This window comes from Penaeus monodon, chromosome 36 (assembly GCF_015228065.2).
Source record: "Penaeus monodon isolate SGIC_2016 chromosome 36, NSTDA_Pmon_1, whole genome shotgun sequence".
Taxonomy (NCBI): domain Eukaryota; kingdom Metazoa; phylum Arthropoda; class Malacostraca; order Decapoda; family Penaeidae; genus Penaeus; species Penaeus monodon.
Genome location: NC_051421.1, coordinates 16,422,155 through 16,434,654, shown reverse-complemented (window position 1 = coordinate 16,434,654; position 12,500 = coordinate 16,422,155). Strand labels below are relative to the sequence as shown.

Below are 12,500 nucleotides of genomic sequence, written 5' to 3'. Positions count from 1 at the left end.
CTACTACTACTACTACTACTACTACTACTACTACTACTACTACTATATACTACTACTACTACTACTACTACTACTACTACTACTACTACTACCACCACCACCACCACCACTATTACTGTTATTATTACTGTTACTATTACTATTACTATTATTATTACTATTGCTATTATTATTCCTATTATTATTTTTATCATTACTACTACTACTACTACTACTACTACTACTAGAATCATTATTATCATCATCATCATCATCATCATTGTCATTATCATTATTATTATTATTATTATTATTATTATTATTATTATATGTTATTATTATAATCATCATCATCATTATTAATGTTTTTATTATTATCATAATCACCATCATCATCGTCATCATCATCAGTGTCATCATTATCAATCATTATCAATCATCATCATTATTATTATTATTATTATTATTATTATTATTATTATTATTATTATTATTATTATTATTATTATTACTACTACTACTACTACTACTACTACTACTACTACTACTACTACTACTACTACTACTACTACTATTACTATTACTACTACTACTACTACTGCTGCTACCACCACTACTACTACTACTACTACTACTACTACTACTACTATTGTCATTTCCATATTGCCTTTGCCAATACTATTACTAATACTATTACTGTTGTTATTATGATGATGGGTTTGATAATGATGGTAGTATAAATGATGGTATTAATGGTAATTGTGAGGGTATTGATTTTTATTATTGCTGTTGTCATTGTTGTTTCTGCTATTGTAAATGTTTATACATTTGTGATTAATATTGTTGTTGCTGTTATTATTATTGCTGTTGGCATTGTTTTTATTAAGTGATGTTCAATTCTTATATTTATCATGTATTTGTTATTATTTCTGGTAGCCTTTGTCCTAGTAGTAATAGTAGCAGTAGTGTTATTATTGTGAAAATCGTTATTAATACTGTCATCATTCTTATGATCATTATCTTTATCTTTATTTATTGTCTTCACTTTCAGTGTCATTATCACCATCATAAATTTTATTGTTTTTATGACTATTGTGGGAGATAATTGATAATAATGATGAATATTTCAGTAAGTGCTTTTATTCATATTATTATAGTCTTATAATCCCTTGGAACTTATTCATGTGCTTGTTCCTTGCTGTTTTTTGCCACTGAATTGATAAAATGACATCTTTCCTTTTGCAGCAAACAAGAATTGGCTCCATCCCCCAGAGGCTCTGCAGAAAGGTCATATTGCCTATCTTGTCAAGGTCAGTTGATTTGCACCCTAACATTATCTCACACATCTCTATTCTGGGATAATGTTGCGTGTTGCATAGCGATTGGTTACTTGTCTGGCATTCAGTATGATCTTCAGTTAAATTTTTTTTTCTCTTTGTGATTGAATGTAGTTTTTTAATTTATGGTTTATTCTCTCAGTATGTGATTTTTCAGAGCTTGATATTATGAATATGATAGGAGTGATTTTTTTTCTGATTGGTAATTATGGATGGTGGATTATATGCAGTGTTCTTAGATATTCTCATTTTGCATTTATAAGACCTACATCTTGTATGAATGCTTGAGTACTTTTTTTTCGAAAATTTACTCATTATACCATTTATACAGATATTATTCCCTGATAAATATTCTGGTGCAGTTTTTATGTCTTTATTTATTGAATTTATTTATTATTATTTTTTGTGTACATTTTTTTTAAAGCTAGTTCTATTATAGAGATGTCTGCAGGAGTAACATTAAATGCTAAATATAAGTAAAATGGTCTAAAAGGTGAGCCCATGTCATTGCTGATGTTGATTTTGCAGTTCCTTGGGAGCACAGAAGTGGATCAGCCCAAGGGCATTGAAGTAGTGAAGGAGGGCATCAGAAAATTAAAATTCAATCAGCAGCTGAAGAAAGCAGAAGGAAGCAAGACACCCAAAGTAGAGCTCACAGTGTCCATTGATGGAGTGGCTATTCATGAACCGAAAACCAAGGTGAGGACTGAACATTTATTTGATATTATATTTCCTTTCTCTCTTTCTTGCTTTCTCTATTTGGAGTGTGATAATACACAATTATATTAGATTCTGGTGCTACTGGCAGAGTGTGACATACTCATTCTGCCGTGTGGAGGTTACTTTAATTCAACTGTAATTTGCATTTTGATATCTCCTCCCGTAGAATATGGAGTATAAAGAAATTGTTGCTTGCAATTATATTGAAATTCCCCATGTTAATTGTCTGCAACATGGAGAAAACTTTTACAAAAGTACTCCATTGATTTTTTTCTTATGGCCTATGAATGATGATATTAAATAGATATCTTGCATCCTAGAAGGTATGGGTTCAATAATACTAAGGAAGGTAAATTTATATTTATATCAGTGCAATACTGGAGAGCACCATTATTAACATGAAGTAAAATGATCATTGTTTTGTCACCTGTTTGGGGCAGATGGTCTTTTATAAACAGGATAGATTAAGAATTAGATATAAAGGTGGAAAGGGAAAGTGTAGTAGTAAAGTTAGTGATAAAGATAAAGAGAGAAGAAAATTGACAAGATAAGTTAAGACAGGGCTAATTACTGAAAAACTGCAGTTACCTATAGGTACATTAGTATAAGATTTTGATGAATAAGGACTTCTGAACAATGAGCATTTCTGAAGAAAAAATTGCATAGCATAGGATGGCTATGAACAGCAAGGCATGAAGACAAGCTTTTTTAGTTGATATTTGCATATATTTTTTATTTCTTCATTAATTTTGTTTGCAACTTGCATCAACTGTGGAAATGTTTAATATGCTTGAGACATACTAAACAGAAAAATCCCCTTTTCTTGTCTGATGTGTACGCTTGCCTAGACAAGAGCAGGTGTAAATTGACAAGAAACTAAAATAATCCTCATTTGGAGCTATTGTTTGATACTGGATTCATGCTTGAAACAAAAAATAATCTATATTTTCTGTTCTGTTGAAAGATTGCTCTTGAAGGCAAAAGTAAAGAATAGAAATGATAAAAGGCAAGGAGGAGTATTTTGTCCTAGAGTTGAAATTACTGTTTTAAAATCAATTTCTTGTTTTTACTCCAAATGTTATTCTTGGGATGTCTCACAGCGGAATCTGCACCAGTACCCTCTGCATAGAATCAGCTACTGTGCTGATGACAAGGCTGAGAAACGCTTCTTTAGCTTTATTGCCAAAGAGGCAGACTCTGACAAGCACACATGCTTTGTTTTTGTCAGCGACAAGCTGGTAAGTTTTTTATTTTTATTTTTATTTATTTATTTATTTATTTTTTATATGCCTGTAATTTCTTATCTTGACTGTCAAAGAGATGTCATCTGGTTACACATTCTGCATTTTGTGCTTTATTTTTTATGTATTTTTTTATTATTTTTTTTTTAAGAATATGATATAAAATTGATGATATCTGTTTATTTAAAGATCTTTAAGGTAAATAAAGTTATAAAACCAATCATCTATGTGTTGAATAATTGTGTGTGCTAACTGACACTGAATATATCATTCATGTAATTTTCAGGCAGAAGAGTTTCCTAAAAATTTGGGCCGGCATTGACTTAGCTTACCGAAGTTTTGGGGAAAACACGGGCCCGGAGGTCGAGTCGAAGGCAGCTCTGATCTGCAAAGGGGTTCAGGGTTTGAGGTGAGAACAAAACACTCAAGACCAAAAACAGTTTGGGATCACTGAAAGGGTAACCTGATGTTGATGAATACATGAAAAAAAATAATGTAGGTTTTGTTCTCTCTCTTACTCTTTCTTTCCTTCCTTTCTTTCATCCTTCCTTCCTTCCTTCCTTCCCTCCCTATCTCATTGTCTTTCCCTCTCCCATTCTCTTTCTTTCCTTTCTTTCTTCTTCCCTTCCTTCTCTCTCTCTCTCTCTCCCTTTCTCTCTCTCTCTCTCCCCTTCTCTCTCTCTCTCTCCCACCCCTTCTCTCTCTCTCCTCCCCCCTTTCTCTCTCTCTTCTCTCCTCTCTCTCTCTCCCTCTCTCTCTCTTTTCTCTCTCTCTCTTTCTTTCTCTCCTCCCTCCCTCCCCCTTCCCTCCTTCCCCCCCTCCCTCCCCCCCTCCCCCCCTCCCTCCTCCCTCCTCCCTCCCTCCCCCCCTCCCTCCCTCCCATTTCTTCCCCTTCTCTCCTCTCTCTCTCTCTCTCTCTCCTCTCTCTTTTCTTCCCTTTTCCCCTTCTCCCCTCCCCCTCTCTCTCTCTCCCCTTCTCGCTCTCCCCTCCCTTTCCCTTCTCGCTCTCTTCCCCATTCCTCTCTCTCTCTCCCATTCTCTCTCTCTTTTTTCCCCTTCTCTCTCTCTCCTTTCCCCATTCTCTCTCTCTCTCCCCATTCTCTCTCTCTCTCCCCATTTCTCTCTCTCCTCACCTTCTCTTCTCTCTCTCCCTTCTCTTCTCTCTCCCATTTCTCTCTCTCTCTCCCATTCTCTCTCTCTCTCCCCCTTCTCTCTCTCCCCTCCCTCTCTCCTCCCTTCTCTCTCCTCTCTCTCTCTCTCTCCTCTCTCTCTCTCTCCCCCTCTTTTCTCTCCTCTCTCTCTCCCTCTTCCCCCCTCCCTCCCATTCTTCTCTCCCCTCTCTCTCTCACTCTCTCCCTTTTTTTTCTCTTCTCTCTCTCTCTCTCTCCCCCTTCTCTCTCTTTTCCTCTCTCTCTCTCTCCTCTCCCCCCCCCCCTCCCTCCCTCCCTCCCTCCCTCCCTCCCTCCCTCCCTCCTTCTCCTTCTCTCCTTTCCCTCCTTCCCTCCTTCCCTCCCTCCCTCCCCTTCTCTCTCTCTTCTCTCTCTTTTCCTTCTCCCCTCCTCCTCCTCTCCTCTCTCTCTCCCTCCCCCCCTTTTCCCCTTTTTTTTCTCCCCTCTCCCTTTTCCTTTTCTTCTTTTCTCTTTTCTTTTCTCTCTCCCCTTTTTCTATTCTTTCCCCCCCTCTCTCCTCTTTTCTCTCCCCTCCTCCCCTTTTTTTTTTCTCTCCCCCCCCTCTCTTTTTCCCCTTTTAAATTTTCCCCCCCTCTTTTTTCTTTTTTCTCTCACCCCCCTCTTCCTCTTTTCTTGTTCTCTCTCTCTCTCGGGTCTTCTCTCCTTCTTTTTCTCTCTCTCTCTCTTCCCCGCCTTTTCTCTCCTCCTTCTCTCTCTCCTCTTTTGGGGCTTTCTCCTCCTCCCCTCTCCTCTCCCCCTCTCCTCCACTCTCTCTCTCTCTCTCCTCTCTCTCTTCGTCCTCTTTTCTTCCCCTCTTTTTCTCTCTTTTCTTTTCTTCCCCTTTTTCCCTCAAACTCTCTCTCTTCTCTTCTCCTCCTCTTTCCTTTTCTCTTTTCTCTCATCCTCTTCTCTCTCTCTCTCCTCTCTCCTCTTTTCTCTCTCCTCTCCTCCCTTTTCTCCTCCTCTTTTCTCTTGTTTTTTCCTCTCCTCTCCTCTTCCCCTCTCCCCCTTTTTTCTCTCTCTCTTCTCTTCTCTCTCCTCTCATCTCTCTTCGCCCCCTCTCTCCTCTCTTTTCCTCTCTCTCTTCTCTTTCCCTCCCTCTCGTCCCCCTCTCACCTCTCCTTTTCTCCCCCCCATCTCTCTCTTTTTCTCCTCCTTTTTCTTCCTTTTTCTTTCCCCTTTTCTTTTCTCTCTGTCTCTTCTCTTCTCCTCTCTCTCTCTCTCTCCCCCTCTCTCTCTCCTCTCTCCTCCTCTTCCCCCTCTCTTCTCTCTCTTTTCTTCTCCCTCTTCTCCTCCTCTTCCTTTTCTTTCTCCTTCCCCTTTCTCTCCCCTCTCGTTCTCTCTTTTCTCCTCCCCCTCGTCTCTCTCTCCTTTTCCCTCCCCTCTTTCCCCCTCTCTCTCCCTTTTCTCCTTTTCCTTTTTTCCTTCCCCTTTTCTCCTCCCCAAACTCTCTCTCCCCGTCTCTCCTTCCCCTCCTCCTTTCTCCCTCTGCCCCCTCTCTCTCCTCTCTCCCTTTCTCTCTCCTCTCTCTTTTTCCTCTCTCTCTCTCTCCTTATTTCCCTTATTTTTCTGTTGGAAAATTTCTTGGCCCTTTTATAAAGGTTTTTTTCCCCTTTAAAAAGAGAAAACAAAACATACAAAGCCTGTTTCATTTTATTTTATAATACTTTTTGTCATTGAACTCAAAATTTAATATTTGTTCAACCAGTCATATTGTAATTATTTCCAAATAATAGTTAAATTCATTGACTTGGCTTGTTCATTTGAAATATGTTCATAGGGAAAAATATATATTTTTTGATTTTTATATTCTTTCATGTAACAGTGCAGTCACAGTCATATATATGTATATGTATATATATAAACACACACACACACACACACACACACACACACACACACACACACACACACACACCACACACCACACACACACACCACACACCACACACACACACCACACACACCACACACACACAACACACACACACACACACACACACCACACACACACACACAACAACACACACAAAACACACACACCAAACAACCACACACACACACCAAACAAAACACACACACACACAAACACAAACACACACACAACACAAACACACACACACACACAACACACAAACAACACACAAACACACACACACAAACAACACACACACACAAACACACACACACACACACAACACACACAACACAACACACACACACACACACACAAACACACACACACACACACACACACACACACACACACACACACACACACACACACACACACACACACACACACACACACACACACACACTGTTTGTCTAAGTCTTCAATGACTATTATATTTGTCATGGCAATTTTGATAAGAACAATGGGATATCCCCATAAGACTGGATGGTAATGTCAAAACCAAGTGACAGATATAATGCTATGCAGCATGAAGAACATATATGACTAAATAGGTTGATATGTAGATAGATAGATATATAGATATTCCACTGTTAAGATAGTTAATATTACTTAAAAAGTTGTTTCCCCAGTTTTCTGTATTCTGCAGAAGGATTATAGACTAATATTCTCATTTCTACACAATATTTGGAAGATGGTGTAACTGCATCACTCCTTGTGAACTGGGGGTGATTATCTTTGTATTGTTAATGAATATTTTTATTTCTTCTCATAGATATCTGACCTCCTGACACTCAATGGTGAGAGCAGTACTGACCCCTCCCCGTCAGAACTGTTGGCCTCTAGCAGCACACTCACGCCTCCTCCTGTTCCTCCAAGAAATGCCATGAAACAAGAGGATGACACGTCTTTCCTAGGGTTGGTATTTTTAGCTTATACCATGTGGATGTTTGTGATATACCACTATACATCCATTCTGAGTTTTTTCCTAGTAGTTGTGTCTATCATTAGGTCTATTTCTACCATTACATATAGCTCTGTTATTTTTGGTGTTGATATATTATGTTGTATTGATCTATATCTCTTTAGGTTCATTACTTTTTATTATTCGCAACTGTTGTAAATACAAATTTTATAAAGTTGTTTGTAAATGTATCTTTCATTTCAGGGATATTTTGTCTACTCCCATGACGTTAAATGGTGCTGGGGACAATGCCAATGACGATGATGATGACTTTAACCCAAGAGCTGAAGAATTTCCCTCAGTGAATGGAATCAGCACAGGATCTATCAATAATGGAGATTCATCTGAAAATCCTGATGATGACTTTGATCCTAGAGCTGAGGAGAAGAAACCTCCATCTTTTGCAACTGTGCCAGCTCCTGACACCAATGGATTGGCAAAGGCCCCACCTGCATTAAGTAAGTTGTTGCTATATGCTTTTCCATTGGTATTAATGTGTCCCCTTTTGGTATTTAATTTTGTCTTTCATTTTTATATTATTGTATCTTATTTCAGTTTAAAAATGAAGTGATATTAAAAAAAAAAAAGTTTGCGAAATGGCTTTAATTTGACGAAACTAGGCATTTTGATTTTGTTTTAATCACAGAAATACTCATGGAAGATGGAAGAGTAGTATTTGTATATAGTTGTTAGTAATAGTTGCATCTAACACAGTATCTTACTGTATGGAGTAGATTTAAGCCATGTCAGATATGAAGATGGTAAAGGGGGATCTTACATAAAAATCAGTGTGTGGTGATGTAGGGTATGACATTTTTTTCTTGTTTTTTATATTATTTTCATGTTTATTTTTTATGATTTTTTTAACAGTTCCTCCTCCTCGACCATCTCGTGCTCATGAGCAACAAAATGGTTTATCAGATGACATATTTGACACTCCAGCTGACCCATTTGGTTCAGTAGCTTTTACTCCAGCAAATAACAACAATGATGTTCTGGCTCAATTTATGGAAATGAAGGTAAGTGTGTAAGATGGCCATGATCACATTCATAGACTTTGCAAAGGAAGAGGAACATTTAGAAGCTAGAAGTATGCTAGTAAGTTAAAGGTTAATAGCAGCTTGGGAATCAAAAAAGCAAGTTACTTGTTTTTGTCTCTGTTTTCTTAAGTTGGACTTTTATTAGTAATATTTCATTTCACCATTTATTTCTGAAGCATCAGTATACTCGTTTTTTTTATTTAACTTTGTTGTTTAACTTAAAATTTCTCTCTTGACCATGTCTTAGACCTCATATTAACAGTATCTTGCTGCTTTCTTTTTGCAGGCTGGATTTAGTCGTGGCCTCTCATTTGGTACAGCAGATGATGACTTCACCCTGGAGAGTCTAGACCCTCTTAAAAACTAATTTAAAAGAGCAGTGTCATTAACAGTGTCTAAAGGTGTTCAGCCCTAAAAAAGCAAGAAAAAAAAGAAAATAATTATAAAAAGGATTGCAAGGTATACTTTTGACATTCCTTACATAGACCATTGTAAGATGGTACATGTTGGGGCTGTTAGATGTATAATGTTGCAGGATCTGCACAATATAAACAGATATCATTAAGATTATTGAAAAAAAGAGAAAAAAAAAGTTCTTTGGGTTTGGGGAGTAAGGCCATTTTTATGTTTTTTATGCTTTTTTCATCAATAAATTTGTATGTCATATAAAAGAACTAGTTGTTCTTACCACCATTATTTCATTATATCAGTAGCTAACCCTATACAAGATTAGATGACAGGTGAAACAGTAACGTAATTGCCTTTGGTTGTCATTGCCTTTGGTTGTTATTGTAAAATATTCTAGACATGCTGCTTGTGGATATTAAATATTTTTTTTTAATGAATATGTAACAGCACAATGCAAAACTCTTGTCATCTTGTTATTTCACTGGCAATTTTATGGAGAATAACTCATTGTCGGCTGTAGAGAAGATATAGTATTTCTGTATTGAAACATATCTGAGGATCACACCTAAATCATGATATGGTTATATATGTTTATTTAAGAACTTTTTTGACAGTCATAGATGTGTATAATCTTTACTCCTTTATTCAGTAACACCCAATGTGTGTTGATAGAGACCACTTCATCATTCTTATAAAATATTTAATGGAAATTTAGTTGTCCTCTTGGTGTTGATAAATCATTCTTGTACTCTTGTTCGACAGTGTTTAGTGCTTTATGTGAAAAGGACTTTGTGATAAACTGAAATGCACATTAGATGACGGCTTCACAATTACCTTATATTAAGAGGCATCTGTTTGATATTGATATTTTCTCTGCTACTAGTAGCCAATTATTGCTGCAGAGGCCAAGTATTAAGACATTCCTGTTAATGCTCTCCTTTTCATACTAAGTGTTTCCAAATTTTTAGAAGAATCACTTGAAGAAAGTGTGTTCAAGACATAATCATTCCTGTGTTTCCGTGATATGTGCTTGGAATTAGCTTTTATCATAGCTACACCTGCTTTCATTGTTGGTACCAGTGCAGCAGTGGCAAAGATGAAAAGAACAAAATATGGAATGTTTTAAGGTATCCAGACTTCTAGCTACTTTGTTCTGGTGCCTTTGATTCATATTGTTGAAGAGGCACCACGTGGTGGAAATGGCATTTGCACTCCTTAATTTTTTAGATAGGAAGATTTTTAACTATAGGCAAAGCATAGATGTTTAAAAAATCTTTCTATTTTTTCCCTTATACTATGCAATATACCTGATATGAGTGATGCTATTGAAAGATGTATATAAATATCAATATATAACTTTGTGTGATAGTTGTAGAGGATCAGATTTTGTGTTTTGTTATTCTACTAACATAAGCATCCTCTGGGTGCACTGGGATTGTTACTGCCAACTTTGTGATGACATTGCATATCATCATGACCCATTTTGCAAGCATAAAGTTTTGATGACGCTGGCTGTCGACGTTTGTTTTCAGCATCTCTTATTGTATCTGTAAAAGGTATTGTTTGTATCACTTATTATCAGTATTTATCAGTGTACCAGTTACATCATCTATTAATTATTCTACATTTTAGAAGCATGTTCCAATGCTGTTTTTCCAATACAGGCAGTAATGAATCTCAAAATATTTGACGATATATGCATATGAATATTTTAACACAACATAAGCAAGAGCAACTTGTAGCTTTTGAAGGTGTTTAACACTAAACACCTGTATTGTGATGTATGATATTGTCTGGTCTGATAATCACATACATGAAATGTTATTCATTGTCTAATTTAACCTTCTTTAAGCTCTTCCATGAATTTGTAGATACTGATATAATACCATACATAATATATACATATACAATTTAAGTATAGTATAAAGAGAGTCGAGTGGAAAATCTATATAATGATAATATAAGAAACAGTGCTACATCATCAACACAAACAGTTCATGTATATGTATGTGTCTTTGATGTGTATGTACACATGCACAGGCACATGCATGCCCACATATACACACATGCTTGTGAACATAAACACTCACAGTTACACTGATGCAGATATTCATGCTAGCTCTCACACACATAATTGTAGTCTTATAAATGCAGGCAAATTATTATATATTTATCAAAATTTGGTTAAGAACAGGTTGTAAAGTTTCCAGTCATACAATTGTATGTTACTATATCTTGCATATTATTTTATAGTTATTATATTTTTAATAACCAAGATAGCATTTACAGTATGTACTTGGGATTTGTTCATAACTTAAAATTGCTTTACTTTGATAATACTAATGTTAGCAATAGAGTGAGAATGTAATCTTCCCTTCATTTGGAGTGAATTGTATGAAGTGATTCTTTGTATGAGTCGTGTTGCTCCACAACTGTAGCTGTATTTGAGGGTATTTGGGTGGTATCAAAATCTGTTTCAGTAGTTATTTGTGATTCTGTTCAAAATGTGTTGATGTATTTGTTCAATTATATATTTAGCTGATATGATGATGCTGTGTAAAAGTTGCCCTTTTCCAAGTCTTTTAGTCACAAATTACTGATATTGTCCTGGTAATTCTCAAGATTATTGCTGTGTACTATCAAAGAATTGTTTTTAATATACTTCCTTGCAGAACTTATAATCTATATAATATTTTTTATTTATTTTTCTTTGTATATAGATTTGAATGCAACTTGAACTTTTTGCTCTTCTGTTTCTGGTACCTTTCCTTTAACATAAAGATATAGAAGGAAAAAGGAAAATACATTTGACAGATATATACTTATGTTACGTATCACACATTTTATGCACACATGTAACAAGTTGCACATGTATTTCTACGTTCATCAGTATGAACATGCAAAATCAAGAGTATGTTTACATGTCAGTGCATGTGCAAGTAGAGTTATACCCTTCGTAGAAGGAAGTATTTTATTTTTCTGTGGTATATAAAATTTTCTCTGTACTTTCATTGGCTTAACTTTGGTACAGATGTCTAGTTAGCATTATTCTAAATTTTGTAGTATGTAATATTCCTTACACCTGTAGGGAGATAATTGCTTTTTTACAGGTATCTTACAAATATTAATGGTAATGATAATAAAATTACACAAAACTGAGGAAACCCATTAGAACAAGAACTCAGATTTCACTTGTGCTTATCTGGACTTGGAATTACAACCAGATCATAGGCACAAAAACTCACAGAAATGGATATTTACCTTATTTGCAGCATGGCAGCCTTATTCACTTTCAAAAATAATTTGCTTTGAATGTAGAATTGCCTCAGTATTCAGTGTTTATTGTCATGTCAGATGTTTTGGAAGCACAATAATGTTTTATAAAAAAAAAAAAAAAAAAAAAGATTGCTTCAGTTAATGCCCACAACATTCAGTTGAATATGAGTTCCACTTAATTAGAGCAATGAGCTTCATCACTGCCTCACATACTTAACTTCTCTGCCTGTTAGAGTTATTAGAGATTGTATATAACTGTTAAAAAAGTTATTTTTCATGTAGCTGCTCTTTTATTCTGTAGTTTCAATGGTTTATGTTAGGTTCAACAACTCTTCATTGGCTTAGGTTTGCACTAGATTTAGATAAAGGGCGTCATGTAAGCTGTTATTGGTTATTTCAGATGTTTGGATGGGGTATACTACCCAGTGGTGTGTTGCACATGTTTACAACT

At 35.9% G+C, this 12,500-nt stretch overlaps 1 protein-coding gene across 1 annotated transcript in view; it reads left to right on the top strand.

Annotated features, from left to right (window-relative positions):
- Nucleotides 1-12,181, top strand: part of LOC119595547 (PTB domain-containing engulfment adapter protein 1-like) — an 80,668-nt gene extending 68,487 nt beyond the window's left edge. The window contains exons 5-13 of the mRNA XM_037944664.1: nt 1,225-1,289; nt 1,845-2,015; nt 3,137-3,274; nt 3,564-3,588; nt 3,738-3,772; nt 7,137-7,279; nt 7,530-7,783; nt 8,196-8,344; nt 8,652-12,181. Coding sequence (XP_037800592.1) covers nt 1,225-1,289; nt 1,845-2,015; nt 3,137-3,274; nt 3,564-3,588; nt 3,738-3,772; nt 7,137-7,279; nt 7,530-7,783; nt 8,196-8,344; nt 8,652-8,732 — 1,061 coding nt within the window. The 3' untranslated portion in view covers nt 8,733-12,181. The remainder of the gene's footprint in view (nt 1-1,224; nt 1,290-1,844; nt 2,016-3,136; nt 3,275-3,563; nt 3,589-3,737; nt 3,773-7,136; nt 7,280-7,529; nt 7,784-8,195; nt 8,345-8,651) is intronic.
- The last annotated feature ends 319 nt before the right edge of the window (nt 12,182-12,500 follow it).